The 26,655-nt window shown below is 43.3% G+C and overlaps 1 protein-coding gene across 1 annotated transcript in view; it reads right to left on the bottom strand.

Annotated features, from left to right (window-relative positions):
• The window catches only part of ARID1A (AT-rich interaction domain 1A), a 78,292-nt gene that overhangs the window by 45,148 nt on the left and 6,489 nt on the right, over nt 1-26,655 (bottom strand). The window contains exons 2-4 of the mRNA XM_048825782.2: nt 6,429-6,641; nt 5,216-5,656; nt 3,847-3,960 (exon numbers count right to left, since the gene is read on the bottom strand). Coding sequence (XP_048681739.2) covers nt 3,847-3,960; nt 5,216-5,656; nt 6,429-6,641 — 768 coding nt within the window. The remainder of the gene's footprint in view (nt 1-3,846; nt 3,961-5,215; nt 5,657-6,428; nt 6,642-26,655) is intronic.

Below are 26,655 nucleotides of genomic sequence, written 5' to 3'. Positions count from 1 at the left end.
ATCAAGGGAAGGCAAAGGAGAAGAGATGAATGAAGCAGCTTTTAGACCTTTCACATCCCCGCACTTTCAACCATGTTTCTAACCCTTAGAGTAAACTGCAACTCTTATTTATGAAGTATGCTTTAGGAGAACACACTGCCACTAGGTTTGTGAAGGTTGTGCAATAAACTCTGCATGGGATTAACATCTCACGTAAGGGAAAATTAGTATTTTTTGGGACACTGACCTGCCATTTCCCCCTCCAGTCCTACTGAGGAGGTCTATAACTCAAGATGAGACAAGAGGAAGGGAACAGAAGAAAGGATCCACGCTTAGCACAGAAGAGAGCTCTCCGATTTCACCTAAACACTGCTGAAAGCCAACTCCTCCCAAACCAGAGAGCAGCTATTGTAATTAATAGCTGGAGATATGGTACTCCGATTCTGCAAGAGTCAAGGTCTCAAGAAGCTGAACACCAAACAAACTGGCTGCTACTTGCCAGAGAGAGTCTCTTGCTGATGATCAGAGGTTTAGGATCCCCTAGGAGGAAGAAATTTATACTAATGATTACACCATTTATTACCTCTAGACATTAAGACTACACACTGTCCCTCCCATACACAAAAGAGTTATCTAAGTTTAGTTAAGTGAATTGCTGATGGAGACTCCCTAGGAATCAGAGAATTCTTCAGAAAAATTCTTCACCCAGACTATTGTAGGGAAAATTGCCTTTGCCAGGCACCTACCTGGATCTGCCACTGCTTTAAAGACATCTGTGTCACTGGGTAGCTGCAGTATATTTACTCACATGCTTTTCAAGTCTACTCTTCAGAAAGGGGGAGAGAGACCAGAAAGAAGGACTTACCCTATAAAAGCCCAATAACTTGTGAACCAAAGTGGAAGGCCAGACATTTTTTGCAATCTACAGATGAGCAAACAAAGCATTAGATAAGTCTGTGAAATGAATTTCAAACTCTTGCAACATTCCTCTATTTCAGATTCTCACAGCAGTGAAAGAAACATACATCAGAGAATGATACAAAGATTAGTTCTCTAAAGTTACTGAACAGATTCCTAGACCACACCACCAGAGACCAGCTACACATTCCTCAGAGAGATCTTGACTAGACTGGCAAGAAGTGCCACATAGCCTGGACATTCCTATTAGACTTATGGTTAAGTACCTCGGAGACTGACTTCCTTTTTTTCTTATTTTTTAAAGTGTTTCCCCCTTCACTGCCTAAAGTTTCAACACAGGCACTAAGTCTGATGGAGACATATGGAAACTCTGACCCTTATGCAATTAAGAAAAAAAGCCTTTAAATATATTTAACCTCCTAAGCAGAGAGACCTAGAAAACAGCAGTATTCACTTTAGCCAGAGCCGCTCTACAGGTCAGTAATTAAGAAGCTGCATTTCACAGGTTGCCAGTTACCAAGGTGCACAATAGCGGTTACTCTGCAGGGCTTATTGATCATAGGGAAGCACCTAAAACTTTCAAACATGAAAGGCCACAGTACTACCTATGGTTCTATAAGGCACTTATACGGCTGCTTGGGAAAGTTACTCTATTATGGGGGAATCCAAAATTACTAATTGACCATCCAACTTTGAGGGACACGGGGAGAAGAATGAAAAGCGTATATTTACACTTTAACAGAAAAAAATCCTTAACAAGGACTCCATATCAAGCTATTCTGCTGCCAGACCTCCCAGTACAGAAGCCAAGGGAAAAGTTGCCTATTGGAACAAAAATGGGTAGATAATATTAACACCCGCAAACATTCCCTTTTTACAGATACAGAAGTTCTTTGAGACAAAACTGGATGTGCATCAGACAGTAAGTAGACAAGAGTGTTCACCTTAAAGCTAGAGTTAACAATTCCCTTCATGTTAACAGGAGATGGAATTCTGGGAAACAAAAATGGAGGTAGTTTTTGTTTGTTTTTTAAATCCTGCACATCTACAAATTTATTTATATACATACATACATACCCCAGACACACACACAGAGACAGAGACATATATACATACACACAAATTAAAAAAAAAAAAAAAAGATGGGTACCAGGCTCTAGGAAGCCATTGACAGACTGACTGACGGCCTTTGATTTCACTATCTAATCCTTGAAAGTCAGAGACTGAAAGGCTGTAAAAATGTTTGGTTAAAATAGAACACTGGGTCTTACACAGAGCGAACACCTAACGCAACACTAACAGCAACACTGGATTGAGTTCCATATGCTACAGAGGTCTAGAAGAGATTTCTCACATGGGAAGCTTAAGTACACGTCAGACACTGATGGATATGTTAAAATTCAAGCTTCTAAACACGACAGAACTCCCACATTTCCAATTCCGCTATTCCATAATAGAGCCACTTTGAAGGTGAATTTGAAGAGGGCTCAAGGAGAGACCACATTTATCCATAACACCACAAAAACAAACTCCCACTTGGCTCTGAGCAGGAGCCACTTCTGCTAAAGAGAACAATTCACCCCTATATTCTGAGTCAGATGGAGCTGATTGGAAGGATTCATGGAGACAGCATCAACAGTGCTACTAATCATGACACTCCACTGCTCAGATTCAGAGTGATTTCTTCAATAGCTACACTTTCCCTACATTGCAAGACAGAAGATGGGTCATAAAGAAGGACTTGGAGTGGAAAAAAACATGCTGTTTAAAGATTCTCAACACCTCAGAACAAAATTAATCTTTGGAATCAGGGTCCAAAAGTAGCCAACACCAAAATAAAATTAACCCATTTTGTTATCAAACTTAAGAGTCTGATCTGCATTTTGATGACATAACTTGCCCACATGATCCATGGAACTGTTTAGAAGGGCTCACCACAGACCAAAAAACTGGATGCTACTGTTGAAAGCAAGAATAACTTCTGCGATGCACACAACTCATTCTCCTTTGACCAATCCAACTGCAGTCTAGGAAGGAGCTTTATCCTAGATGCTAAAGGAAAAGAACTTCCATCTGATTATAAGTCGAAAATAATTCTTCAGTGAAATCAAACTGAGTTCAACAGCTCAAACTCTTCTTTTGAGCCATAGGCATGGATCTGCTTGGTCAGCCCATTCCAGACCTTTAAAGGAGAAATGTATCAACCCTCCCCACTAAATTGCTACATTCTAGGAAGTTTAAAACCAAGATAAGAGACGCATCTCGCTCAACAAGCAGCCAGAATGTTGTCCCCAAAAATCTGGTAAGTTTACAAATTATATAATAGTTCAAATGTTTAAAAAAAACCAACTCCAAATCTGCTTGTTTTGTGAAGAGGAAACTACTGTCCTGGCTGCAGTGAAAGGAGCTAACTCCAGGTCTGAGTAACCTGTCTTATTCACAATCTGTTCAGTCATGTTGGACCCAAGGTGTACAAATCAGCAACATAATAATCCACTGACACATAGGTAGTGGCTACAATTCTACTAGACTATTAACATACATGTAATACTGGGCTAAATTGGAATACAAAAACAAAACACAACCAAAAAACCAAACAAGCCAGCCACTGCACCCCTATATTTTAAAAGGGACAAAACCAGAGGCTGCCCTAGTGATCAGTTCTCTTCAGCAAGAGACATAAGCATCCCAGAGTGCCAGTCAAATATTTAGGCCAGGGCTTCCAAGGTTAAAAAAAGTTTACCCTCAGCTTCATTACTTTTGGAAGTTATATCTAATCTCCAGGGGGAAATCAGAAGCTATTGACTAAAAGCAAGAAGCATAGGCAGCCTCTATACCTGCTTCCATCTGGAACACTACCAGTCAGTACTAGTGATCCCAGTCAGTACTAGTGATCCTGGTGAGCTTCTTTCCTCACACCAGGCACTTACAGACAGCCTCACCACTCACCGGCAGGCTGGAGGGCCTTGATTGAAGATTCAAGTTCATATCTTCTTGTCCTTTACTGGAAGCCATTGAGGGGGCAGAGGATGCCTGGGACCCAAATGAGTCTTGAGATAACTCCTGAAACACAAAGAAAACACAGAAGTGAAATATGGACTCCACAGCATTCAGTCTTGGAGCATTCCAGCAACAAGGAGGCAACAGTTCATGTACCACTCGAGAGCATTTGCCCAAAACAAGGAGGGAGACAAAACAGAGGAACTAAGTTAGCATCCCCTGCCTCCACACAGGATCAAGGCTGCTGATGGACAGCTAGGCCAAGTGTCCGTACTAGAAGTAATTTCAGCACTAGGAATCTAAAAAAGATAGTGATTTTCCAGCTATTGCTCTATTTTTCACAATACAGACAGTTTAAGAACCAAGATCTCTTGTAGGCACTTGCTCTTCCTAACTTCTAAACCTTTCCTCTGGAAACTATGGCAATTAATTACATATATTAATAGAGCTGGTCCAAAAACAGAACAGTTTTCTGAGAAGTTCTGCCAAGATTTTTGATCTTCCTCACAAAAATTGTGAATTTCAAAGGTTTTCAGACAACTCCATGCTTAAGTATTAGAACATTAAGGCAGATGAAGATAATTTTACCTTTAACGTAACAGGCCTTGCTCTTTGATTAAAAACTCCATTTCATATTTGTGCTGGGGCATTTCACTTCCCCACAAGTGTAGAGCCCTCTATATTCCCTGCTACTCTGACCTCTCCAGGTCACTTTGTATCTATTCTTCATTTGCTTCCTCCCCCAAATTTGGGGCCCATCTGTACACTGAATAAGTTTACATGGAAAAGCCTCACCCAAGCAACAAAGTAGCCACTCAGGGTGCAGATAGCTTGTTACTTTCAGTGATAAAAAAAAAAGGCTCCCAATGTCTTGGGAGTCTTGCACTGCGCTACAAAAGCGGCGGGAAGCGTGATCTCTGGAAGACCAAGAGTGTGTCATCACTATGATAAGCACTGCAGCTCTGTGGACCACCTGGAGACATTCCATGGACCACAGTTTGAAAGCCATTCAAGTGACCCGTCCTTTAGACTGGTATTGCCAATTAACAGCATTCACTAAGTACAAACAGTAGTTTCTGAACCCTACAGCCTTGGTGACTTTCTCTGCATAGCAGCCCACCTCTGTGCCTTCAGCCATCTCATTTCTACATCACAGCCGGAGGAGATACAGATCTATGCCAAGCTAAGAGGGCAATACATGTATTAGTTTAATCATAGGTAAGCAGGCGTGCACTGGTTTTAAAATGCACAGAGAACTAAACTCTGCAAACTCCCGTAGTTACCCCCAGAAGGAGATAGCGAGCAGCAGAGGTCCTACCTGTGGAGGCGGGAAGCGTTGCTGGGAGTAGGCAGGCTGCTGCTGCGGCTGAGGTTGTGACTGAGGGTATGAAGACGACTGCTGAGAAAGAGCAGAGGAGGCGGTTTGCTGAGGTGGTTGCTGCTGCTGGTAGGGCGACTGTGCCTGGGAGTATGGAGGCTGACTCTGCTGATGTTGCTGGGCCGCGGGCTGCTGCTGGGGATACGGGGACGGGGACTGCTGATGCGGCGGCTGGGACTGCGGCTGGGGGTACGGAGTCTGCGGCGGCTGAGACGGAGTCTGCGGCTGTTGATAAGAAGGCTGGGAGTGAGAGGTCTGGGACGGTGGCTGCTGAGAGTATGGAGGCTGCTGTTGCTGGGGATGAGGACTTTGCTGGTTGTAATATGGAGTCTGGCTCTGCTGTCCATACGCACTTGGGCCCTGCTGTCCATAAGGAGGAATCTACAAAAGAGTAGAATCATGCAAGTTAGAAACTGATTCAGATACGTTCTAGTGGTTTGTGGAATCTGAGTTCCTGCAGCCATGACTCCCAGGCAGCTGTGCTGGGCAATTAACTGGACAGGTCATGGAAACGCTGCTGTCTAGAGGAGTATGCCGCTGAGGAAACAGGGAAGCCAGTGCTGTGCCAGATTCCCTCTGGCAAGAACAGATCTTTAATATGGACCCATAAGGACTTTGTTGTGATGTCTATTAGTCCATCCTCAAATGTAAGTAAATCACCAAAGAGTGAAGTCTCGATGCAAAGGCAGCCTTTTGCATTCTGCGAGAGATCAGGAGGAGACGACGACTGTATGAAGCAGTGAGCCACCCCAACCTGACATTTCTGTTACTCCGAGGAGTAGTTATCTCTCTGCTCCGGTTTACAGATTTGTGTAGATGCTGTTTTAATCCATTAACTGTTTCCCCTTCCGCCCCCATTACACTTGTGATACTAAAGATTTATTGTCACCTCTCTGGAAAGCAAGACCACCACAGATCCTTGTCCTTCACATAAGGATTCATCTGTTTAAGTCCAACCACAACACAACGCAGCCTAAACAACAAATACTATTTTCACCTCAATAAGTGAGAGTGGTACACAGCTGAATTTGTTTAAGACTGATCCCGTTAGCACACACATTCATAAGCCATATTTAAAAGAGTTCACTCATCTGCTTGTCAGAGAAGAATGGGTTGTGGTGAAGCGTGAGAGGCGTTTTATTTTTTGCTCTACCTGCTGTGCATACGAGATGCTGCCCATTGCACTCTGTGTCCTGCCTTGCATTCCCATGGGATATCTCTGGGGAGTCTGTGGCCCATATGGCTGTCCTGGATATCCATGTCCTTGCTGTGGCCCCGACTGAGGCGCCTGCTGCTGTGTGTATGGGTTACTTCCTCCATATGGCTGAGGTCTCATTTTCCCCATCTGATCCATTGGGCTTGATGGCTGTGAAGAAAGTTATGAGATGTATACAAGCTGAATGTACATCACACTGGCGTATACAATCCTTACTCCCATAAAACCACAAAACTGCAGTCATACTATAAAATACAGCATCACTCTCTGGAGGAGAAGCAAGCACACAGGGCCTACAGATACTCCCCACAGCACTAATCCCCAGCTGTGAGGAATCTTTTTACACTCTGCCATCTCCTCTGAGGCCTGGAGAAAGGAAGGAGTGAGAAGGGTCATTAGGGGAAAGGGAAGTCAGTTGATATATCCAACTGGGGGACTAAAGAGCAGTGGAAGGGTCTTTTCCCACAGCAGGGTGTGGTTTAAGCAGCAAGTACACCACGAATAATTAAATTCAATGCAAAAAGTTGTGTTAATACAATGCTACAGCTGAAAATTTAAAAACGTACAGAAGTCAAAAGGCTATGGCTCCCACAGCAACCTCCTGGCACTGATAGTTTCTTGCATACCTCTACATGCAGTTAATTTGGCCTTTTATGCATTTAAATTTAGCCACACGGTTGCATTAATCCAGACATTTATTTCAGAGTGTGGTGCTACATGTGTACACGCCAATGCATGTGTAAAGTTGCATTTCCACTTTTTAATGTGTTTTACATGTTTCTTGGGTAATTTTTGGAACACAACAATATAAAATGCCCTCATTAGCTTTTAGAGCCATGCCCAGGGAAAGGATGGAGTTTTAGAACTAAGACTTTAAAAAAATTTTAAAAAATAAAAAAAAAATGTTATCCAAGTACACATGCACTCGTGGCACACATTGTAGGAAGAGGCTAACACCAAGATAGTTTCCCTTGCCTGTAATTTTGACCAGAGTCAGTCCATCTTTGAATCCTTTCAGTTCCCCCATCCTCATCTGCTTCCACCTGATCAAGCTCAGGCCCTGGTCACCGTTTTTGAGTCCTGTGTAACTCACCCTTCCCTACTTATCGCCATCCCTTCCTACACCCCACCCCGCCAATGATGCCAGCCCCTCACATAAATATCAGTGTTTTAAACACCCAGCCACCACCATACTGCCTCCTAAGCTGTCAAGTAGACAAGCCCTGTGTTGATATAACTTATGTCGCTCAGGGTGTGACTAAGACACACCCAAGTGACATAAGTTACAGTGAACTGATGGTGTGGACAGCGCTGTGTTGGCGGAAGAGCTACTCCTGCTGACCTGGCTACCACTTCTCGGGGAGGTGGCTTTATTATGCCGACAGGAAAGCTCTCTCATCAGCACAGAGCGTCTTCACCAGCTGCGCCGCTGTAGCACTTCTAGCATAGACTAGCCCCTATGCACAGATCTCTCTGCCTTTGATCACCTGCAAGGCTAATGCCACTTTTGAAATCCCTTTTTAAGAGTCACTTCTGCCAGGACGCCCACAGGACTGCTCCTGATAAACTTTAAGAGTAATGGGTTTATATTTAAGAGTAATGAGTTTATATTTAGCCTTTAAAAATATAGTACTTTGCAGTTCCGAACCGCAGTCACATCACCACCTTGGCCACAGCACGTATCTTTAGATGGAGATTCTCTAGGTCTGTCTCTCTATATTGAGAGCAACTAGCATATTACAGGCACTACCAGAAATGAAAAGCAAGTTTGACAATTAACACACCGTTCTAAACTGAGGCCCTTTAAATCAAAGTCTGTACATGACAGAAGTGTAAACTGCATCCCTAAGGAAAGAGGTAAAAAAAACTTAATACACATCTCTGATGCTTGTAATCCAAGCAGGCTAACTTGTCTCCACCAGGGCTGCAGCATGCATCAGCAGCGATATAGCATGTGGCCCCTTCCTTCCAAATCTCCCATTACACACACACACACTTCATGGATAGGGCTTTAACTGCCCTAGCCTTAACAGACTTGCTCTGGTTTAAGAGGAAAAAAAAAAAATATACACCATCAGGAATTCTACTTGAATCCCTTTATGCAGTTTAACCCATGTGCTTCAAGAAAGGAACTGCCAAGATTGAAATGCAGTGATGGGCCTATCAATCCAGAAGCTGGTGAGAGCAGTCGGAGGGTGGTGAGCTATAGATCCCCTTGCACACTTACGCTATAAGAGATGGAAAAGCCAAGAGGAAGGAATGCCTGTTCACTTGCAAGAACACCTCAGGATAAATAAGGAAATACCAAACCCTGACTGCAGAAGGCTGAAGAGTCTTCTCTGGACTGACACATGGGAAATCCTTTTGACAGGAAGCCACAGGAGTAGATTACTACAATTACATGTCAAAAGCAAAGGCCCTGCCACTGAGACATAACTGAGAGAAAAGTTTTACTGCTTCTTGATCAGTGAAGTCCAGACCCTTTTCTTACACCCTCCTGCATTCACAGAAAGAGAAGATTACTTACTGTAACTAGAGGTTCTTCAAGACGTATGGTCCCTATCTGGATTCCACATGCAGGTACGCATGTGCGCCATGTGCTGGAGCTGAAACAGTTCATAATTGTGTCCACTGACACAGAGGGACCATCACTCGAAGAGCCACCAAAAGAGAAACTAGAAGCGATCTCAAAAATTTGTGTCAAGGTTTGGTACTTTGAGAGAGTGTTATACAACCAAACTTTTAGTCCTGTCATCAGCCAAATTTTCAAAAACCAAAGTTACTCTACTCCACTGTATGCAAAAATAAGTGCATGATCCAAAGAGGATGGAGCTCGGCTGTTCTCAGTGGTGACAAATGACAGAACAAGGAGTAATGGTCTCAAGTTGCAGTGGGGGAGGTCTAGGTTGGATATTAAGAAAAACCTATTTCACTAGGAGGGTGGTGAAGCACTGGAATGGGTCACCTAGGAGGTGGTGGAATGTCCATCCTTAGAGGTTTTTAAGGCTCAGTTTGACAAAGCCCTGGCTGGGATGATTTAGTTGGGATTGGTCCTGCTTTGAGCAGGGGGTTGGACTAGATACCTCCTGAGGTCCCTTCCAACCCTGATCTTCTATGGTCAGCTTGTATTCTAAAGATCAAACCTGGTCTTTCAAAAAAAATTAAAACAAAAAAAATTTGCTCTAGGCCAAAGGCTTGTAACACCAAGTTTCAGCCCAGAGAGAGCTTACTGCCAAGCTCTACAAACCCCCAAGTCAGGCTATATAATGGAAAGTGCAGGAGACAGAAGGTACAGTTACCCTACACACACTATTCTGGCTTTGCTACAATGGTGAGAACAACTTTACAAATGTAAAGATTATCCTAAACAGGGTAACAGAGATTATTCTAAGCGGGGTAACGGAACAGCATGTGCTGGTCAAGAGTGATACTTTAATACACACAAGTAGAAGTGAACAGGGAAAACTTTTCTACAGCTTCAAAGCAGGTGAAAGTGTTTTTAAAAAAAAAAAAAAACACCACATACTTCTGCCAGAAAACAAGACATAATAAAGGACGATCCCATACCTTTCTAATGGGGTAAGTGGCGTTGATTCATTTATGAGACCAACATGAAAAATATGTAAAGAGTGTCTTACTGTGAAAGCGGAGGCTACAGAGCAAAGAACAGTCTCCACAGCCAGGCAAACATGTATTCCTGTCACTTTTATGACAGTCTATTACATATCTAATTTTTTGGTAGGGAAGGGTGGGGGCACGGAGAGAAAAGGGGGAAGAGTTTCTCACTGAGTCTAATTTGCAGCACTTGAATTGGCTTCACTCAGATATTGGCCAGTGCTGGGATAAACCAGAAACAATTTCCTGGAATTACAAACCTTTCACCTTGGATCTGAATTTATTTCTGACCATGTTTGCTGTCCATGTTTGGGGGGAGGGAAGGGGAGGAATATGGAGGAGGGAGGGGAATCAGAAAAAATAATAATAAAAAGCATCCCTGGCTGTTTAACCCAGAGAAGCCCTAATTGATTCCCACAGTAATTAACCTGCATTTTACCTCCAAGAGTGGTAGTTAAGGAAGTCGGCACTGCTATTTATAACTCATCTCAAATTGAGGGCAGACTGCCTAAAATCTAACACATCCCAGCTGTACTCCTGTTTGAACTGGGGCCAAGGGAATTTTTTAAAGCAATCTTGGCACTGAATGAATGACACCAACAGTATGAGAGAGCGTGTGGTTGTGTTGTGGTGACGTAGCAGCAGAGGTGGAATGGGAAAGGGGGGGCAGTGTACTGTAATCCCTCTTCCATGCATGCTTTCACTTCACAGGCCCCAACCCTCTGGTCCCTGTACAGTGAGCTGGGAACCGCCCATTAAGAACCAAGCACAGGAAATGTCTTTTCCTGTGGAACCTTGAAGTGAGAAGCACATGGCTAATCTGCATAAAAGCAAAGCTACACCGCCCCTGCCAGGAAGGTTAGTGCTCATAATCTCTGGCTATGAGGCTGGCTGCCTGTGAGGACTTGGATCTGTGCCTGATAACCCAGAAAGAGCCGAGAGAACAGATGGGTAAGGACCCCGGCAGAAAACAGCACAAGGTCATGTGATTCACCACATGGCCCTGCAAGCACAAACTATTGTTTGGCTGCTGTGCTCCTGTACAAAGAAAAGGAGGACTTGTGGAACCTTAGAGGCTAACCAATTTATTTGAGCTTATCCGATGAAGTGAGCTGTAGCTCACGAAAGCTTATGCTCAAATAAATTGGTGCCACAAGTCCTCCTTTTCTTCTTGTGGATACAGACTAACACGGACGGCTGCTACTCTGAAACCTGTACAAAGACAGTAAATCCATTTCCTGCAAATTCAGGGAGAAGCAGCAGCTGGCTACTGCTGCTTCTCCTATTGGACTCTACCATGCCCAAGCTAGTCCGAGGACAGGGACCACTGAGCCTGGGACCTGCAAGCCACCAAACACAGAAAAGCTCTCACCAACAAAACACTGATTAACATGGTTTTTGCAAGCTCGCAGATGCAGCTTCCATCACCTCCCCACAGCTGAAGATGATAATTTTGATTTCTGCTCAGGAGATTGTCCTCTTTTCCTCTGTGTTGCACGTCTTATACTACCCAGGCACAAAGGCATAACCAGCCTCAGTTACTGGAGAAACTAGAAAGCTGGCTGTCCGATATTCACTCCATCAGTGCTGAATTAATATTGGAGAGTAACAAGGAGACTACACCTCTCCACTAGGAAGCCTGTCAACCAGCTTCTTCATTTCTACAGAGGGGGTTTTATCTAGCGATCAGGTTTAACTATTTAAACAAGAGTGTAAGATGAGCCATGCTCCCCATAACTTTAAATACCTTGCCTCTACTCAAGGCCACAAGTTGTTCAAATAAAGTACTGAACCAGTGACAGAAGCATCAGCTATCTGAAAGTGAAAACACCTACCCTAGTTTGTTGAAAGGAAGAGGAGACAGAATGAGCAGCTTTACTCATCTATTTTCCAGTACTTCCCACCCCATGTGCGGGCACTGCAGTCCCATGACCGCAAGTAAGAGAAATGGACCAATACACATGTCTTTGATAGCTGGCAATTCAGAATGTAAAGAGAACTTTGCTCTTGAATCCAAGCCATCAATAAGGAGTCTGGACCCAGCTCAATATCTACAATAGGGTATGTCAACTGAGCATTCAAGTTGTCTCAAATACAAGCAAGTCCTAATTTAAGCGAAGAGGCTGCAGTGAATAAGAACTTTGAGTGCTGGCTCCAGTTTCATAAACTATACTACCAAGAGCCATCCGTACCAATGCTCCCTTGGAATCTCCGAAACCTGGCTGGACCCGTAAAGGCCAGCATGTCGAACCCTCACCACAAAATCCCATATGGACCATAAGGATGAAGCATCAAGCCATACCCAGCAAGCCCAGGCTCTACAGTACTTTAAATTAAAAAAAAAAAAAAAGAAAGAAAAACAAACGTACTGAGATCAATACCTTACAGGGGTCAGTGACCCATAACAAGACAGTCACTGGAAGCTCTCAAACACTCCCTGTCCTATTACATACTGGGTGGGGGTTATCATAGCTACATACATGCTCATTAACAGGGCTTGAAACACAAGGGGCAGCTCCTCAGCTGGCATAAACTGTCATAGATCCATTGAAGCCAATGGAGCTATGACAGTTTGTGCCAGCTGAGGACCTGCCCCAAGGAAGCAGGGGGTATTTCCTACCTTGCCTTATATAACTAAGGTAATGCCACAGAAGTGGCTGGAACCAAAGCACATCTTGCGGGAGGCGGCGCAAGCCGGGATTATGATACAGAAAACAATGAGAGTTAGCATTCAGCAGGACCAAAGACATTATGGTTTAGAGAACTAGACTTTCAGTTTAAAACCAAACAAAACAAAAAAGCATGGAAATGGAATGAAAGTACTTATTTGGCATCATCTGTACAACCATTTTCATGGCTCCACCAAATGGTATTTCTGAAACTTTCCCCACAATGTGTAAACAAACTTTAGCTCTTTCACAATTAGTCTGACAAGTGCAGGCTAAAAAGCCAGAGCACAGAACTTATTAATATTCTCATTCAATAGTAAACAGAGCTCAACTTCTAGTCAGAAGCACTTTCCTCTAATCTATTTAAGGTGGAGCTGTCTGTATTAAGGTCAATATCCCGGTCTGAACTCACTACCTTTTAGAACTTTCTGACGGGCCAGTTTACTGTGTCATAATTCATCAGTTTTTACTTTTTTCTTTACAAGCTTGTCCTTTCAAAGATGAAGTTTCAGGTAACTGAAGTCTGGTAAAAACCCACTTCTCCGCCAATATGTATGTTTCAAAAGAATATCAGAATTACAGAATCCCTTTAAAAGGAATCACATGAAGAAAAAAGGCACTTCCTAAGGTGTTCTCCTCTCCTGCTTCTACCAAAAGTCATTCAGAGCTCCCGCAAATTTAGAATTAGGACTTTTACAATGAGGGGGAAAAAGGAGGGGGAGGAGACATTTCAAATATATCAACACTCAGAAAGATACTAGTCCACTCTGGTCAGGAAAGCTGGACTAGCAAGTTCCCTTTCTGATCAGAATGAGCACTGATCATGAACTATCTCCTCCACTTTCCAGAGAGCTGGAAGGGACCTCATGAGGCAGGACCAAGTACTCCTAGACCATCCCTGACAGGTGTTTGTCTAACCTGTTCTTAAAAACCTCCAATGACAGGAATTTTTAAAAACCTCTCTTGGAAGCCTATTCCAGTGCTTCCCCTACCCGCATAGTTAGGAAAAACTTTTCAATATTTAACCTTGATCTCCCTTGCTGCAGATTACTTCCTGTCCTACCTTCAGTGGACATGGAGAACAATTGATCACCATCCTCTTTACAGCAGCCTTTAACATATTTGAAGAGGTATCAGGCCCCTCCCCCACACTGACTGTCTTTCTCCAGACTAAACATGCCTGGGATGTTTGGTTGGTTGGTTGGTTGGTTTTGTTCTTTGTTTTTTTAAACCTTTCCTCATAGGCCAAGTTTTCAAAATGTTTTATAATTTTTGCTGCTCTCCTCTGGACTCTCCAATTTATCCACATCTTGTCTAAAGCATGGTGCCCAGTACTGGACACAGTACTCCAGATGAGGCCTCACCAGTGCCGAGTAGAGCAGGACAATCACCTCCCATGTTTTACATGCGAACAGTCCTGTTAACCCAGGATATTACGGTGCAACACTATTCTCAGCAAGAGGACCGTCCACACGCCCCAGAAGAGCCATACTAAACACTGCTGCTCCTACTCTGCCACAGTTTCAGCTAGTTTGGGCAGGGTTTCTGTTTGCAGAACAGACCATTATAGAAGAACAGCCTCGTGGGAAGAGGTAAGCAGAAGCTGCACTTACAAAGGAAAAGCCCTAATTCAAACAATCACAATGAATGGCCAAGTACAGTTTTTGTAGAGATGTTTCTCACACAAGAGCAAATGCGAGCAAAACAAAAAAAAAATCCTGTTTAAAATGGTGCCAAAGACCAAATAAATGTCCACTGAATGGACCTTCAAAGTCCTCTTCTGAAGCTAGTCTGTTCAGAGCACACAAAAGACCCAGCTTTCGCAAAATGCGCCAGAAATATGAATATTAGAAGGTAGCACAAGAGTCTTTTTGATGTTCTGCAGGTACCAAAGATGGACACTGAAAAGTTAATTCACAACAGTAGTTAAGGCAAGATGTGTTACATCTGCAAAGAGGGATGCCATACCACATGCAGGCTTACCAAGAGGACCCTGGTCTCATCAAAAACTGGAGTAGCTAATCTCAGACGCCAGAGATACCGGGAAATTCCCAGCAACAGATGCACTTTGTCAGAAGCCAGAATTTTTCCAAATCACCTCTCCTCTCTCTGGCCTGTGCCTTTTAAACTCCCTCTACCAAAGCCACAGAATCCTACTTATCAAGACTATAAGTTTCCCTGTTCTGCAAGTCATTCTCTATGACAGATGACCATTGTATTTATCACTCCAGGTTAGTAGACATTTATATAGTTTCCTCCCACCGCCCAAATCACCATACTATCTGAATGACTGTCGTATTTAGATATGCTGTATGTTTTAGTTTTCTGTAACCTACAGCATTTACACATAGATGGACAGAGATTGGTCTACCAGGAAATAGTCTTATATTATTAAAATAAGTTGTTGCAAAAGATCTAGCAAAAAAGATTTACAGTGCATCTATTCTATCGGTTCAGGAGAGGAGAGTGAGAAGGGCACTTCCTTGTTTGAAAGCTAAGTTAGTGCTTGTAAAGATGCCAGACAGGCCCAGCCTTGCTAATACTAGTTGTGTGAATCTGGGCGTCTACCATGCTTCTTGCAAAAAAACACACAAGCAGCATGAGGCACAACCAGTAGAGGTAAAAGCACCTTTCTCTGGCTAATTTAGCACTTTGTTACACAGACAAATACCCTTGTCTGAAGGTGTTGAACAAGCAGAACCATGGCGCCCCCCCCCCATGCAGGCAACAAAAGCAATTACGTTTTATTTATTTTTGCGCCTTCATTAAGTTTTGCTAGTGAGCCAGTATAACAAGGTTTAAATCTAAGAAGTTTCAAAACAGTAGAAGGTGATCCGATCATCCTGCCCAACAGAATTCCAGTTTGACGACTAGGGAGAAAAATCAGAAACTAAAGACTAGTTGTAGTGCTCAACAATGCCTGCTACAGAGGATAAAGTGACGTGTGCTGTGCATGTCTGACCCATACCATGCCCAATGACATGAACTGGCTGACCAACAGGTGGGTTCCTTTTGCCACCTCCCTCTCTCTTATCTAGAAACAGATATAGGGTGGTTTACAGCACAAAACATGAGAAATTTAAAAGTAGTTATAGGATGTTGACATGGCAAGGGTAGATGCCAACTTTGGTACATAAATTTAGATGCTCAGTCAATGCAGGAGCTCAGCAAAATGCTTTATGGAACAACAATGATCACCAGTCAACCCATTATCACATTCTCTTTATAGGTATGGGTGTAAAGTAAGTCAAACTATTGGTATTTAGATAGTAACTGCCACTTCACTATACAATCACCTCAGCCAACATCTGTCTGCACTGGAGTGGCTTGTGCAAATTATTTCCTGTCAAACCCATCACATACCCATATAGATGACTAGCTCCCCACCCTCCCCTCCAGAACGCCAGTCACCCTACACACAGGCTGCCCTCCCAAGCCTCCAAAAGCCTCCTGTGGACTTTTTTCAGAAACCTCAGCCAAGCAACACCGTTCAAGTCCACCAAGAAGTCTGCATCCATGAACCTCTCAAGCTGAGTGGGAGAAGCTCCCAAGAAACACATCATAGAAAGTCTGCCAAGGTACTTCTCTTCTCAAGATGGGAAAAAGAAAAGGGGAAAAGAAAAAAAAAACCTTCCTTTGTAGATGGTAAAGCAGGCTCCACATTTCACCAACACCCTATTCCCACCACAGGAATGAACTTGAGGCTGGTCATGTCCTTGGCATTATCATTTCTTATTGTGACATTTTGGTAGCAGACCCACTTACATACTAGAAGAGGTAAAAGTGCACATGTTGATCAGGTCCAGTAACAAGCCATAAAAATAGCTCCCAGAAACAAGTCAGGGGGGAAAATAAATAAAATAAAACCAAGCCACAGACAAGGGGAAAACAGCTATCCTGAAACTGAAAAGACTATCTTCTAGATACCAGCGCTACTCAGCGATGCAATTTAGAACAGCTGAGCAGTCCGAGCCATGCAGATAATCCACAAGACAGTATTCTCAGTAATCATCATTAAAACTTCAAAACAGTTTCAAAGCTGACTAATAAGTCTATTCAGACACCTGTAGCCAGCAATGAACTTTCAGTCACCATTAACCATCTGGTTCCCTAAAGCCCTGCTCTTCCTCCCAAATGAGCAATACAGACTCCAGACACAGCAGGACATCCTCAGCTACCAAACAGTGCTGGCGTTCAATCTGTGGTCTAAAACATTAGGCCTGAGGGAAGGCCCTGCAACAGAGGACTCTTCAGGATTCACTTTCCAAAGCAAAGTTTGTTTTATTAATTCAGAAGGAGCCCTTTACACATGGAAACATGGCAGGGTCCAATATCTGTCAGATTCTCAGATAAGTCACCTTTTCTTTCTGTAGAGATCTTTTTCTGCAGTAGGCATGGTTGCAAAGTAAGGTACACATCAAACAGACCCAAAATCAATGAGAGAATGAAATTAATGGTAAGCATACACTTATTAAGGCAAATCAGGTTGGCTCCACATACATGTATAAACCAGAAAGAGTATCTAGTGGTGGGGGTCAGAGGAGATAATGAAAGAAAACAGCACCCCTGAATTTCATCCTCTTCCACTCCACAGTTATGAAACAAAACACTCAAACTTTATTAAGAAGAGTGCTTCATTGTCAGTTTGCTAGGAGACTGAGGGCCACTACCAGTTTGCAAGGAAGGAAAGAATGATCTATGGTTAAAGCACAGAACTCAGTCAGGAGACCCAGTTCCTGGCTGTTCCAGACTTCGTGTATGACCTCTGCTGCTTCACCTTAACTCCTATATCTCAGTTTCTTCATCTGAGAAACAGAAACACTACACCCTTGTAAATTAAGAAAACATTTTCCGGGTGGGTAGGAATTTGCAAGTGAGGTCTTTAGGTTGGGGGAGAGGGGACGGACATTTTTGTTGTGTTTTGTCTTTATTTTAAATCATTAAGATCAAGGGTGGGGGAATAGACAGTGTCTGGGCTGGTGAACTGTCATTAACATTTACAAGGCTGGCATAATACTGACCTGCTAGGGTGTTGTGAGGTTTAATTTATAATTTTAAAGTTACAAGATCCCAGGGATTCTTACAGAAGTGCAAAGTACTGCAAAATAGAGGAGAATGCAACACATTAATCTGCTCTAGAAGTACAGCTGTTGGAGGCTACCTCATTCCAGCATCCAATGCTCCATCATGTCCAGAGTAGCTGCCTCATTTAATAACGATGGAGCACTAGATGCTGGGTGGGACCTGTAGTTTCTGCAGAACCACATTTTGGAATCTCCTTGGAAGCAGAACTTTCTCCACAGCAAAAGATCCCAGTAAATATCAGACAAGTTTAATTTTCAACTGTGCATGACCAAACATGGAGGAAGGCTAACACAGCATATGAAAGCTGGCCCTTGGAAGTAAACCGAGCCTGTGTGTTTTTCCTCCCTCACCAACTTAAATTAATCCAATGAATAGTACCAAACACACACACACACCCCCGAGAGATTTATCCCTAAAGTCCTTGAATTCAAGTTCTGCTGGTCACTCTCAAAGTTCAATGGTGGACTAAGGTCAAGGCAGTGGACGCTGCTCCTGCTAGTTTGCAATGGGGTATCAGTGTGGTGCAGACAGATCCAAAGGAGATTACCTGCCACATACTACTCCTCAAGTCTGGCTGCCAGCTAGTGTACAAAAAGTGGTTCTGACAAGGGTCAGGACAACATGAATTCTGCCTTCTTAACATGAAGAGGAAGCAAAAGCAACTAGCCTCACGATCAAGAAGCGAGCAATAGCTTTGGACTCAAGAAAGCCCACACCAAAAGCCTTCTGCCACTCTAGTTGGGAACACCACTAATTTCACCTCCTTAGAATCAAAAAAAATATTACCAACTGCTGTGGGCAAGTGAGGAAGTTTACCAGTGATGAAGCTTGAGGTCTTTGTAACAAATAACTACTTTCCAGCATTTATAACTAGGTGACCTGTTTGCATCAAAAAGCCGGGAGCTGCACTCGTGTCTGCACTAGTGAGAAAAGAGGCGGCTGGGGGAGGAAAGACACTGTGCGCACGAGAGCTGCAGCCAAGCCTTTGCTGTCAGAGAGTAGTAAGGACACTCCAGTACAGCCTTAAAACCAACACCAATACGGATTCCAATATGTTACTCTTGACAAGCCTTAGGTAAATCCCAATCCTATAGACACACACATCCTAGGGTAGGTCACAAATACAAACTAGATTTGTACTTTTCATAAGCTTTAAATGCCAGCTTACAGCAATCCTGAAGCCTAAATTGTGATGAGTTTCCTTTAGTCTTCTTGGTCTTTCCTTCTGGCTGTGAGCGTCTATCCTCACATCAGCTCAGGCATTAAATGAACTGCTTTTAAAGCAAAGTTTGCAACACTGCAAATTGTTTAACAAGTTAAAAAGGAGAGTGAGCATGAGCTGGCTGCTGGCGAGCCGATGCTGAAATTAATTAGTGTGCCAATGCCAGGGGGAGAGGAGGAACAGCCAACGCTGCAAACTCTTCACTGGTTTCAGGAACAGGTATAACAAGAAATCATAAGGCAGCAAATGGAAAAGGGAAGGCAGACATGACTATTACACCTTTTCAACCGTAGCAACTCTTACCAGGTAAGTGCTATGTGCAGCATACTCAGCAGATGCAAAGCTAACCCTGATATTTGTGCACCAGCCAGAATGCTACAGCTCTCCTGAAAAACAATGCGCGGCTAAAAGTTGCTCCTCCCATCAATAAGCCACTAAGGTAACCTTTTGCGTATCAGATTTCCTGGTACCCTGTCTGATGTGTCTTATTAGAATCAAGTTTTCTTCCCTTTCCTTCCCTGAAAGTTGCATTAGGACAACGTTTTGTGCTCTACTTCAGAATCAGGGAATTGGGAGAAGATGAGTGTTAAGGGCTGATGTGGGTAGTTGGAGGGCTGAATAGGATCCCCCATCTGCTCAAGTATATTTTATAAGGCAGTAATATTACTTCCCTTGATTTTAAGAACTCCCACACCCAATGTGCATATGGTTTTTCAGCAGAAGTTCTTCCTTCAGTGAGGAGCAGTAAAGCCACCTTTGAGCGGAAAGGACAGGTCTCCAACCCATCACAAGAACTAAGAGGCAGGGTTTTCAGAGATATTTTGGGAATATCTTTAGAGTATAGACAAGTGGGTAATCCAGGATGGGTCTACTGCAACCATTTCCATTTGCTTATCCCTGACTATTGGAAGACCATCTTAGATCAAGCGTTTTACTAGTTTTTCCTTCCTCCAGCACATTAATTGCAGGAGTGCCTTCTAAACAAATGAATACTCTTATTACATTGCTACTGTACCTAACCAAAATGTATCATCAATACACCCAGGTTTAGTGTGCTGCAGCCATCAATCAACTGGAGATGTTTAATGTTTTTATGCATTGCAAACACATCCCATTCCAGGAAAACTAAGGCCTTTCCTCGTAAGTGCCATACACAATTAGAATAGGAGCATGAAGGAAAAAGACTGGCATATTCTGTGAAACAGTAACTTCCTAAAACCCAGACTGGCATACTATCAAGGTGTAATCCCATTCCTAGAGAGGACAGATGGCTACTGGTTAGGATTTGGGAGATCTGGCCTCAAATCCCTGCTCTGCCACAGACTTTGTGTGATCCTGATCAAGTCCCTTACACTCTATATGCCTCAGTTCCCTATCTGTAAAGTGGAGGCCATAGGATTTCCATACCTCACAGGGGTGAGGAGGACAAACACATGACAGATTGTGTGGTGCTCAGATACTACCGTAATGGGTGGGACATACAAGTACCCAAGATAAGTTCCCATCCCATACAGTCGTAAGTTACAATAGCTGGCTGTATCTATTACACATGCATAATTAATAGGCCTGGGCCTTTTTCCAAGGGTTATGAATGGGTACAAGAATCACCAATCCTATTTGGAACAATAGTTGAATGGACAAAATAAATAAATAAATAAATAAATAAATAAAATAAAGCCACCAATCCACATTGTATAGTTTGGGTACTTCAAAAACCACTTTGTCACAACACATGCAGCCAACCACAGTTAAAGCACTATAGAAAGGCCATTTCTGCAAGTCTATGGGCATCTACGGATGTGCCGGCCTAGCTAGCACACCAGCCTCAAATGCAGGGCCTTACGCACATTTGATAACAGTACCCAAGTTAAAAAAATAAATATAAAAATCACAACTCCTTTCAGCAATTCAGCCATTTAAATATTTCTTCTGAAGAAGGAAAGTGCTCTTCTTCAAACTATTCCATGGTTAGCACATTTGAGGAAGACCTAGCTAGCTTGCTACTAGAGAGTTTAATTATTTACACCAAGTTAATAAATACCAGATACTCCTTCTAAATCTGTACAGGGTGCATAGTCCCATATAGTCGTTTGGACTTTAAATCCAGTGCTTGATAGTTATGGAGAGCAAGACATGAAACCTGAGCACAGGAAGGATCCCACGCAGCAAGAGAACAGTGTGTATGCAGCATAAGCCTGTTCAGTCCTGAGATCCTGGAACAAGTTCAGATGTTACAACAAGAGTAGTCAAGTTCCTTCAGCAGAACCCCAAGTGAGCATTAATTTAAAAGAGAAAAAGACACTGTTCACAATTTGTTAACTGGCAGGTTCTCCTCAAAGGACCAAAAGAGATCTATGCAGCCACCCATAGAGCTGTGCACCCACCAACAGGGGGCATCGTACCAGAAAGTCACTTCCTCCTTTGGGAAAGACTATAGGATTCATTTCCTCCTCTCACTAGAAGATGTGATAGAAGCAAGCAGCCCTAGTTCTATTTTAATGTTCAGATACTGCTATTCTCAGGGCAGGTCTACACTACAGGGCTAAGTCGACCTAATTTACGGAACTCCAGCTACATGAATAATGTAGTTGGAGTCAACATACTTAGGTTGACTTATTGCGGTGTCCACATCGCGCTGGGATGACAGGAGAAACTCTCCCGTCAACTTTATGCTTCTCATTCCGGTGGAGTACCGGAGTCGACAGGAGAGCAATCGGCAGTCAATTTAGTGGGTCTTCAGTAGACCTGCTATATCGACCCCCTGGTGGATTGATTGCCGCATGTCAATCCCCTGGTAAGTGGGGACAAGCCCTCAGTATTAGCCTGAAGAGAGAAACCCAAGTCCAATGTCAGATTTTAGACTGTTTCAGTAATATTCAGCAGGACATAAGGACGACAGACACAGTTCTTTTCTCCCAGATGGGGAGCTCCATCCTCCCTTATAATCACATGAACCTGGCTCTCCCAAGCTCTGCAGCAGAATTCAGAGCCCACAAACAAGGAAACACAGGCTACTTTAGTCTATGCACAAACTGAGGCAATTTCTATGTTTTATGGTAACTGAAGAGATGGTTCTAAATATTCACATCACCACAGAGGTCAGGATCATTCCTCCAATCCCAAAACTAAAAAAGAATGTTACCAAGGAATCTTCCATGTCCTGGTAAGAAACCCAATGATTAAGGCTGTTAAAAAAACCCAAAACTTGCGGGCTCTGATTTTGTTGTGGAAACAGCAGCTTCACACACACACAGCAAGTTAGTTGTTGCAAATGCGAGAGGCATTGTGACTTGGTGCACAGCAACACACCACCACTCAAATTTGGCCCAGCCATCCCTCCGTCATGCTTGCCTTTGAGAACCAAGTGGGATACACAACGTCTCTTCTGTGCTGCTGCCCTTCTTTGGGAGGCAGGCTATTTGCCTTGGAAGAAGGTGCTGGAGCTGGTCTGTGGATACGTGCACATAAGGGCTTGTATGCACACAGGTTTTTGTACTGCTATAACTATCCATCTAGAACGCGATCAAAGTTAAAGCAATACAACCCCTTAACACGGACAGATGAACTGGCTGTATACATATATACACCAGGGTTGAACCATTAATTATATCTGTATAAAAATAATACCTCTAACCTAAACATTATATCAGTAAATACAACAGTTTAGACCAGACCTAAGCAGGACGGATTAGATAGGACTTCCTTTAAAAACAAAGTGGATGCTACTGAATGCTCCCACTGGCTCTAGAAGCTGGAAATCAAACCTGCATCTATGACCATTGTTCCAGGGCAGGACGGAGATCTGTCCCAGGGACTGAATTTCAGCTCCATTGTTATCTACTCACTCTAGTACTGGTGAGGTGATCCTAAACTCTCAGCAATGTATTTAACACATTAAAAACGTATGTGAAAGTTACACGCTCAAGTTAGGTTGCATGTGCAACCTAAGTTTTGCCCCCACATGTGTACTTATTATTATTTCTTCCCACAGGACCGCTGCCTCATTCAGTGCCTGGGATGAGTCAAGGTTGTGATCTAGATTAGGCTGTGTGTAGGTGCCCTGCCTTATTTGTTGCAAGAGATAGAAGGTGTATAACAAATGAGGCAGAAGACTACAGGAAGAAAGAAGAATGGTCTTATGGTTAAGACAGGTGGAATGCCACACCCCAGAGGAATTCTCTTCTGTATTTGCCTTTGCAACATTCTTCCTACGAGATGCCAAATAAGTCACTAAACCAAAATTTTGGCAGAGGGCACTAGTTGTATAGGCCTCATTTCTGGGAGGAGGCACCCAGGGCCTTACATGCAGAAGTTCTAAGCACTTAACTGCAACTAAAGTCAACAGGAGCGGTGGACACTCAGCACCTCTGCACTGAGGCAGCGTGGCCTAGAGGAATGAGTTGACAGTTGGGAGTCAGGTGATCCTAATTCCCCTCCTCCGTGGCAAGGAGGGGGAGAGGAAAAAAAAAAAGGTCAGCTAGGAGCTCAGGGAGCTCCCCTCTTCCCCCAGCTCTCCCAGTGCATACGTGAAGGTGGGGTAAGCAGCGCCCTGGGTCCAGCTTTTTAGACATTCATATGCAATTCTTTTGGCAGGCTACCAAAGTTGTGTTGACATCACATGGGAAGTGGAGATTTTCAGGTTTTCCACAGTCAAACCCATATGGAATTTCACAGAACAAAGAAAAGGCACTTCTCTGGCCACAGGTCTCTTCTTGTCAAATTCCAAAGGCCAGCTACGAAGTCACCAGATTCTTTTACAACTGAAATGTTAGGAAAGCCAACAGGGAACATTTTAAGTTCTGTATGATACACTGCCTTAGTTCTAACTTGCAATTCAGAGGCTTGGTCTAACACGACCAACTTATAACAATGTCTCTTAAGGCTGTGGATTTTCCAAGCCCCTAAGCAAGGCAGTCATACCGACCTAACCCACAGCGTAGACAGCGCTGTGTTGATGGGAGGGCTTCTCCCATTGACAAAGGTACTGCCTCTCGGGGAGGTGGCATATCTATGCTAACAGGAGAAGCTCTGCTGTTGGCGTAGGTAGCGTCTTCACTAAGCGCTGCATCACTGCATATATAGACACACTCACAGTTTATACCAGTCCAGAACAACCAGAGTTGCCAATAGTTAAAGCTAGCAACTTTTGGAGACCCGACTGGAAACATCCTTTCTGGTCTTTGAGACTATTCCAATCCCAATAGTTATGTTATGGGAAGATCAGCATACTGGTTACTGGATATGAAACTGGAAAACCCCTGTTCCTCCATCATAACCCCTTTTACAAACACTGGTTTCTTACGATAGTTTAACAACAAAAAAAGTCACCCTCCCACTAGGAATGGGGAGGCAGGGGAAGGAAAGGGTGAAAATCACCTTGTTATTCATCTCCCCTCCCCACAAAAAGGAGATGGCACCGGAACGCCAGCTTCAATATCATTTTACTCTGGAGTATCTAAAGCAAGGAATTATTTGTACAAGAACTGACATAGGGAACCGTAATAAAAGCTACCATTACACAGCATCTTATACATTTCACTACAGAAACCTCACGTGCACATATTGACAGCTCAGCAAGTGTTTACACAATGCTCAGAGGCACTCCAGAAAGAAAAACAACCAGTGCCAAACTTGCAAATGCCTCTTCCTCACTGCTGAGCTATGACAAGAACTGGGAGCGCAGGTGTATAGAGAAGAGGAAGAAATATGAACTCCTCCCCGATCCCTATTGCAAATTTACACCACATGGTTAGATCACTACAGGAACAAGAAAAGTATGCACACGAGATCAACCCTGAAAGAAGCGGCTGTTCCTGTTCCAGCCGTTACCAAAGCTACTATGTCATTCTTCAAACCTCCTACAGCTGGTTTGGGCACTGTGTTTCTTTAGACACAGAGCACCATAAAAAGCGGTGGGTGGTTTTTTAAAATGCATTATACAAAAAAAAATAATCCTCTATTAAATGGACCAATGGCCTGGTGATTAAGGGATAGGTCTGGGAGTCAGAAGACCTAGCTTCTATTCTCAGCTCTGTTACAGACTTGCTGCATCACCTTGGCGAGTCACTTAACCTCTGTGCCTCAGCTTCCCCCTTCTGTAAAAGGGTTACCACCACCAGAGTGCAAGACTGGAACAGAAAGATCTGTGCTCCAGTGGCAAGCTTTCCCTAGGAAGTAGCGGACTGCCCAGACTACCAACTTTGACAGAATTTCAGCTTTAAAAAAAAAGTTTAAGTTTATAAACATAATATTGTAAAGATTACATTCAGTTCGTGTTTGGAAGGTCAGCGGAAGTCTTACTGAGCCTGCAGAAAACAGCTCCAATCTCTTTGCAGCTGCTCAGCTTGCCCAAGTCAATAAGGGCAAGCAACTAAAAAAGGACACTGTCAATTTCTCTACTGTCATCCAGGCAGGTGGATAGTAAAAAAACTGACAAGACCTGTGTCAGTTCCACTCATCTTCCCCAAATATCAACAGGGAACAATAACTTCCACCCTCCCATCTTTCACATTCACCTCTAGCTGGTAGGTTTAGGACTCTGGCGAGCAAGTGACTGGTACATTTTTCTCAATCCACGTGCATTTCCCCTTTATACATAAGAGGCTGCCCCAAAAAGTTTACAATGAACTGTTTTTTCTAATTGACCAATTTCAACAAATTTAAGTTTGACATAGCACCTTTTAAAGAGCATGTGCTGATTTTTAAGTTCCTGGTTTAAAAAACATACAAGGGGTGGGGTAAGGAAAAGCTATTGTACTCCCCTGCTGATGTTTACAAGGGTCTTTACAGGAGGGGACATGGGTGGGTCTAGCAGCAATACTGTCAGGCCCACCCCTCCTGTCCTTCTTCACTTTGCACATGCCTGCCCCTTCAGTTTTAGCTTTACTACTGTGACTACTTAGAAACACTCTTGCAGGACCCAAGTAATGACATGCAGGTGAACTTCTCCCCAAAGCAGTGCATGTGACAGCAAATGCAACCGAGCACGTCAATAAACTGCCCGTATACAAAGTGCCATCAAAGGTACCAATTAAACGAACGGGGAAGGAAAGAGTACCTTTTCTCCTGTAGTGTTCCAATTATAGTGATTGTAGGGGTTACCTGTGAGATCAGCAGGTACAGATTTTTCAGGTGGAAAGGGAATTTCCAAGTTGGTGTCCCTTTGAGCACAATAGCAAGGACACTGGTGGGGAAGCAGTAGGGGTTGTAACACCAAGACAGCATGGGGGTCTGTGTTATTTTATGCTCCCTTTTAAGTTTTCATTTGTTTTGAAGAAAAGCTGCTGGGTTGTTTGTTGCAAGGCGTGCATGTTTAATACCCCTGGAAGGTCAGTAGATATTTACTAATATTATCCTCAGATGAAAGGTGCTATATCAGCCCAAAGCTTAGGTTTCAGAGTAGCAGCCGTGTTAGTCTGTTTCCGCAAAAAGAAAAGGAGGACTTGTGGCACCTTAGAGACTAACAAATTTGGAAGCTTAGTATCTTCATGATAAAAAAAAAGTGATATTCGAAAATACTCGTTTAAAAAAAAAAAAGAAAAAAACATTCTTCCCACATCCCTATGACCTCCTA

Source organism: Caretta caretta, chromosome 19, assembly GCF_965140235.1.
Source record: "Caretta caretta isolate rCarCar2 chromosome 19, rCarCar1.hap1, whole genome shotgun sequence".
Lineage (NCBI taxonomy): Eukaryota > Metazoa > Chordata > Testudines > Cheloniidae > Caretta > Caretta caretta.
This window is presented reverse-complemented; position numbering and strand designations above follow the sequence as displayed.